Source organism: Monopterus albus, unplaced genomic scaffold (genome assembly GCF_001952655.1).
Source record: "Monopterus albus unplaced genomic scaffold, M_albus_1.0 scaffold117.1, whole genome shotgun sequence".
NCBI classification, from domain to species: domain Eukaryota; kingdom Metazoa; phylum Chordata; class Actinopteri; order Synbranchiformes; family Synbranchidae; genus Monopterus; species Monopterus albus.
Genome location: NW_018127997.1, coordinates 1,375,476 through 1,381,475, shown reverse-complemented (window position 1 = coordinate 1,381,475; position 6,000 = coordinate 1,375,476). Strand labels below are relative to the sequence as shown.

Genomic DNA, 6,000 nt, shown 5'->3' with positions numbered 1-6,000 from the left:
CTCTGCATTCCCGCGGAGGAGCTGGAGGAAGTGTCTGGAGAGAGGGAGGTCTGGGCATCTTTGCTTAGACTGCTGCCCCTGCGACCCGGCCCCGGATAAGCGGAAGAAAATGGATGGATGGATGGATAAAACAAAAGTACAAACAACCAATGCACATCACATTTTAGTAAGAGGGAAAAGATTTTCATCTTACCAGTGAGGTCAGTGCATATACTATAGTACATACCTGGTGCATGGCCCCTGCTGGTATAAGAACCGAATCTCCCAGGAATTGAACTACAGTCCAGCCCTGAACTCCGTGCTCATCCAGCAGCCGCTGACGCTGCTTCCTGCTCAGGTACCAGTTGTGGTCTCTGATTGGGTCCTGGTCCCGTGACACATCCAGTCCTTGCTCCTTACAGAGCTGGGGGGGAGGAGTTCCAAAACAAGTACTTCAATTCATAGCACTTTCATTTAAAGCTGTAGCAGTTCCTGACTGTGTTTTTCAGAGTGCTGACCTTGTGCAGGAACTCTTGGACTTTGGCCATGTCCCTGTTGAGGTAGATGTGCCACAGGGCTCCTGGTGTCTCACTGGAGTCTTTGAGCCTCCTTCGAACTCCCTCATCTAGATCCTCCTCCTCCAGACGTTTTAGTACTCCTATACACCCACACACACATTTGTACAGCTATCTTTGTAAGGACACTCACTCACATAAAGTATTTCCTAACTCCCTTCCTTAATCTACACCTAATTCTATCCTAAACCCTAAAACTAAGTCTTAACCCTCAAACAGCCTTAGAAGGGGTGTCAGAAGGTTAGGACCAGCCAAGATGTCCTCACTTCCATGGTATAAAACTCAAACTGGTCCTCACACTGCAGGCTATATGCACTCATGTTTCTAAAGCTGCATTTAATTACTTTAATTTTTTCAATATTATCAGATAAGCAAACTGTATTTTCTAATTACACAATCCTTCTTTATCATTTATTCTCTTAGACACAAATGTATCCATCCAACACCCGTCACAAGATTTTCTTTTTTCAACTGTCACAGTCAAAAATCCTAAACTATTCAGTTTATAGTGATATGGAACCCAGAAAAGAAAGTTAGCTGACTACAAGTTAGCTAACAATGTTGCATGTCCTTGATATTGAAATTTAGAAAATTCTTTTTAAGCATTGTTCATGTTTTCCAAAGACAATAAAAAAAAAGGCACGACTGAAATAGAAGTAATAATGAAGCAGCTGATATTTGGACAGTCGAGCTAGTACTTAATTGTATTTTTGTTTCAACTGTGTCAAATTTCCCAATTCATCTGTTTTTGTATTTCCCAGATTAAAATGTGTTATGAACTAAACACACTTGCACACTTACACACCCCTAAAACAGCAGCTTGGCATGGTATATATAAAAATTACAGTGTCATAGTCAAGCCAACTCTCGATATTTCCAAGGACAACGGGCTGAATGTTAGTGTGTGTCTGCTGTTATTTATGATTAGAGCAGGGAAGTACAATGGTGTGGCCATAGTTAACATTTAAAAAAAGAATCTATGACTCTTAGATATTGATGTACACATTAAGGTTGTAGACTGCAGCCTCACTCTGTCCTAACTGAACATATTCAACAGTGACAGTGAGTGGCACTGCATAGGATCTCATTGCCTCTGGCCACTCCACTCTGGTTTAACAGATTGATGGGATCTAACACCCTTCTCCTAACCCAGTCTTCTCCATTTATTCCTTCCATGTCGTCATTGTTTTATGTTCATCTTTTCCCTCCGTGCACTGCAATGAAAAGCTGTTTTGTGTCAGTCCACCTACTCTTTAAAGTTGATTATTTCCTGATGTCAGTCTTACCAGTTTTGGACAGGACTCCATTGCCTTTGGCTACTCCAACATAGACCAGGACGGAGACGACATCTGAGACTTCCACATGGAAGTTGGCAGTCCCAAAGTCTTGGTCCTGAGATGCAGCTACACCTACAGGATGACAAACAATGCATTCATAAGAAAAGATGCAGAGGCGGCTTATATCAGAAAAGAACATTTTAAATGGAAAATATTACTCTACATTAAGCAGCAAGGCTCAATTTTCATTCATTTTCATATTTGCAGTTTATTCACGTACAAAGGATGAAACAGAAAAGACAAAATTTGGTAAGTAAAGTTAGATCACTGCAGCTGTCAGTTTTACTCTTACCATAGGCACAGCAGAGTCTTGGCCCCAAATCTGGCCTTACAAAGAAAGATGGCAGATGGGAGGCCAGGTTGAGGTTCCCCTCTGGATCAGAGTACTCTGGCAGGGGCAGGTTCTTCATCAGGTCATCATACCTACAAAAATACCTTACTTAAATGGGCTTGTAATTACTTTTGCATTGTATGTATTCACCTTTAAACTTTCATCAAAAACAGACTTTGACTGTCGCATGTTTGAATGTAAAGCTTGAGATTCAGCAGCACAGGGTCTGGCTAGCAGAGTGGACAATTGTATGTGTAGAGGGTACATGTTTACCTTGAAGGCATGAGGGCCATGAACTCCTCTCCAGATGGCCAGTCTTTCAATCTGTAGACCATAGGTTCTCCATCCTTGCACTTGGGTCGCTCTGAACAGGTACAGTATGAAAACTTATTCACCCTTTCAGTGACAGTGATGTTTCAGTGGTTGGTTGTAAGGAGCTATCTAATTACTTAAACTAGAAGAGTGAGACCAAGTCAAGATGAACTCACTGGTGATGTCCTCAAATCCATCCCAGAACTCCTTGATCCCAGAGTTGGACAGCACCTGGTCTTTACAGTTGAGGAGGTCTCCTTGATGATCTGCAAACTCCTGGTTGAAGGAGTCAGCTTTCCATAGACTGGCATTCAGTCGCTTATGGATCCCTGACACCAGCACTGGCTGAAGAAACACAAAACCATTCATATTGTTACTGTCTGTAGTACATTCACTTACACAGGATGTGCAGGTACATAATTCCGTGTTAAATATTGCGATGGGGTGCCAATTTGAGAGGTGTTGTATTTATCTGCCTACATTCTTGTTTTGTTTTGTCTAAAAAAAGTTGCTTAAATCATTTACATCTCACTTTACTGACTGTGGTAATTCAGAATGGATAACCTCGGCTGACTGTATCTAACTCATAGTGAACATAGAGATCCTGTCGACAAGAGCGACAGACTGAAAAATGACTCCGCACCCCTGATCTCAGCCCATGGCTCGGGAGCTAATGCTAGCTAGTAGCTGTTGGCAGATGACACTAACATTGCAGATGAATCAGTTTCTGTCCTGTCTGTGCTCAAATTGAACACTAAAGTGGATGTTTGGATGTAGTTGAAGCTACAGAAGTCCATCAGAGCTGCAAAGAAGGCATACTTCCAAAAACTGGAGAGCTGCTACATGAATAACAACATGCGCAGTATGTGGCAGGGAATCCAGGCAGTCACAAACTAATCAACAAACACAGCCCCCAGGATGCCACCCTCCCGGACAGCCTCAACAACTTCTATACGAGGTTTGACAGGAGGAACACAAACACTCCCTCAAAATCCCTCTACGACCCGGGAGACACTGCTTTTCAGGTGACGCACACACAGGTCCTGAAGGCCCTGAAACAGGTAAACCCCGATAAGGCGGTGGGATCAATCACAATCACAATCAGCACAGGCTCACCGCAGGGCTGTTGTCTCAAGCCCAAACTCTTCACCCTGTACACCCACGACTGTGTCTCCAACCATGACAACACCATCATCATTAAATATGCTGATGCCACCACCATTCTGGGCCTCATCAAGGGGGGAGACGAGTCGGGTTACAGAAGCTTGGTGAACGACATTCTTGTTTATGGAGAGGAGAATGACCTCATCCTCAACATAAACAAGACAAAAGAAATAAGAGTAAACTTCAGGAAGAACCCCTTCCCTCTGCTGCCTCTGACCATCAAAGGGACGGAGGTGGAGAGGGCTGAGGGCCATAAGTTCCTGGACCTGCAGGTGACATCTGACCTGAGCTGGTCACTGAACACAGCTGCCACAGTGAAGAAAGCCCAGTAGCGGCTCAGAAAAGCTGGGCAGGGCGGACAGTATCATCACACACAGAACAAGACTTTACAACAGCTTTTCCCTGCCGCAGAAAGGCTGATGGCAAATATGAAAATGTGAGAATATATGTGCAATAATCCCTTACTAGACATGTGCAGTAACCCCTCACTATCTCACCAAGCGTAATGACATATCCAACTCCACTAAGTGCAATGTTTGAAGTGCACTGTGGGAAATATTATTACCCTATTTTTGTGTATTGTGTTTTAATATTTTGTCGCCCTTATGTAACTTTTCTATTTTAAGACTAAGTGTTTATTCTGGCTTTTGACTCCTTACCGGGGCGGCTGTGGCTCAGGAGGGAGAGTGGGTCGTTTCCTAACCGGAGGATTAGCGGTTCGATTCCCGGGTAAAAGCATAGAAAGGCGCTATACAAGTATAAGACCATTTACCTGACTCCAAAGGAGAGCTGCACAAGAATTCCTATATGCCTAGACTGTCTGTTTATGCATACATGGCTAATAAAAATCTGGAATCTTTCATCTGCTACTGTAGCTGTACTGTAGATGTATATAGTGTACATCTATGATGGATAATGAGTGTGATGCTCCCAAAATAGTAACCAAAATTCAACACAACATGATGACAACTTCACATTCTCTATTATAATTAGTACAGTACAATAAAACCTTGGTTTGCAAGGAACCTGGTCTGCAAGTGTTTTGCAAGACGAGCAAAATTTTTTTGTAAATTTTAACTTGATAAACGAGCGAGGTCTTGCAATATGAGTAGCACGTACGCTTTGCTGAGCGTCACGACAACTGAGCCGATGGTTCTCGCGCCTTACTCGTACAATCAACATCTGTACTGCAACAAGGGCCCCAATGAAGAAAAAAATAAAGGTTGAAAAGAAAGGCGGTAAGAAAAAGGAGGTGATTACGGTGAAAGGTAAAAGGGAAATCATGGAGAAGCATGAACGAGATATGCGAGTGGCCAACATCGCAAGATTTTATAAGGGAGATGTGTAAAATGTGGGAAATGGTGCAAAATTTTGTGGAAAAGCACCACCCGAATAAGGCTGCAGCAGTGCAAAGAATAAATCTGTTTAACAACAATGCAATGCCACATTTCTGCCAAATCCTTAAAAGGAGGGAAAAGCAAGTGAATTGGATAGCTTCCTTTGTTAAAGTAGCACAAAAAGAAAACATTTCAGTGAGCCAACAGATAGCTCTTCTCTCTGTCTCCCTCACGCCAGCCATGATTATTTTCAAAGGTCAAGTGCAGGTTAATTTGTTTTATTTTTACTTTATACTGTTTTTACTTTATATGAATAGGTGGTTATGAAACAAATGATCTGAGTTTCCATTATTTCTTATGGGGAAATTCGCTTTGATATGAGTGCTTTGGATCACAAGCACGTTGCCGGAACGAATTATACTTGCAATCCAAGGTTTTACTGTACTGTTACAGTGACTACTACTGCTACTGTTAGTGAGAGCACCTATACCTGTCCTTGTTTCCAACACTCTCTGAACAGCTTCCAGTTGTTCTGGTTACGATGATCTTTGAGCCACAGTAACTGTTTGTTGTTTAACCAGCAGTGGGGGATGCCTGGATACTGACTGACTGATTCTTCTGGCAAAGCTGCAGTAACAGGCACTGACTTCTTCCTGTCTGGTTTGGTATCCTCAGTAACAGCAAGGGGGGTGGTGTTACTATTGTTGCACGGGGTGACAGGCTCTTGCTTGACTGACAGCTTGGTGGTGATGTTCTGGCAGCTGGCGGGAATTTTATTTTCAACTACTGAAGCAATGATGTCATCAAGAATATTAGGCATGGTACGCCCACCCTTTCCAGGCTTCGTGTTGAGTAAAAGAAAGAAGATAAACAGCATTTCAATATCAACTGTACAAATGCACATAGGTGGTACAACTGGAGTAATTTAGTTTCTGCCTTTGTACAATTAATAAATGTTAATGAAA

The 6,000-nt window shown here is 42.6% G+C and overlaps 1 protein-coding gene across 4 annotated transcripts in view; it reads right to left on the bottom strand.

Moving 5' to 3' along the window:
- The window catches only part of jmjd1cb (jumonji domain containing 1Cb), a 146,352-nt gene that overhangs the window by 6,487 nt on the left and 133,865 nt on the right, over window positions 1-6,000 (bottom strand). For all 4 annotated transcript variants that reach the window (XM_020611764.1, XM_020611765.1, XM_020611766.1 and 1 more), the window contains 7 exons: window positions 5,526-5,876; window positions 2,711-2,879; window positions 2,496-2,586; window positions 2,184-2,314; window positions 1,841-1,963; window positions 498-637; window positions 227-403 (listed from right to left, as the gene is read on the bottom strand). In XM_020611764.1, coding sequence (XP_020467420.1) covers window positions 227-403; window positions 498-637; window positions 1,841-1,963; window positions 2,184-2,314; window positions 2,496-2,586; window positions 2,711-2,879; window positions 5,526-5,876 — 1,182 coding nt within the window. The remainder of the gene's footprint in view (window positions 1-226; window positions 404-497; window positions 638-1,840; window positions 1,964-2,183; window positions 2,315-2,495; window positions 2,587-2,710; window positions 2,880-5,525; window positions 5,877-6,000) is intronic.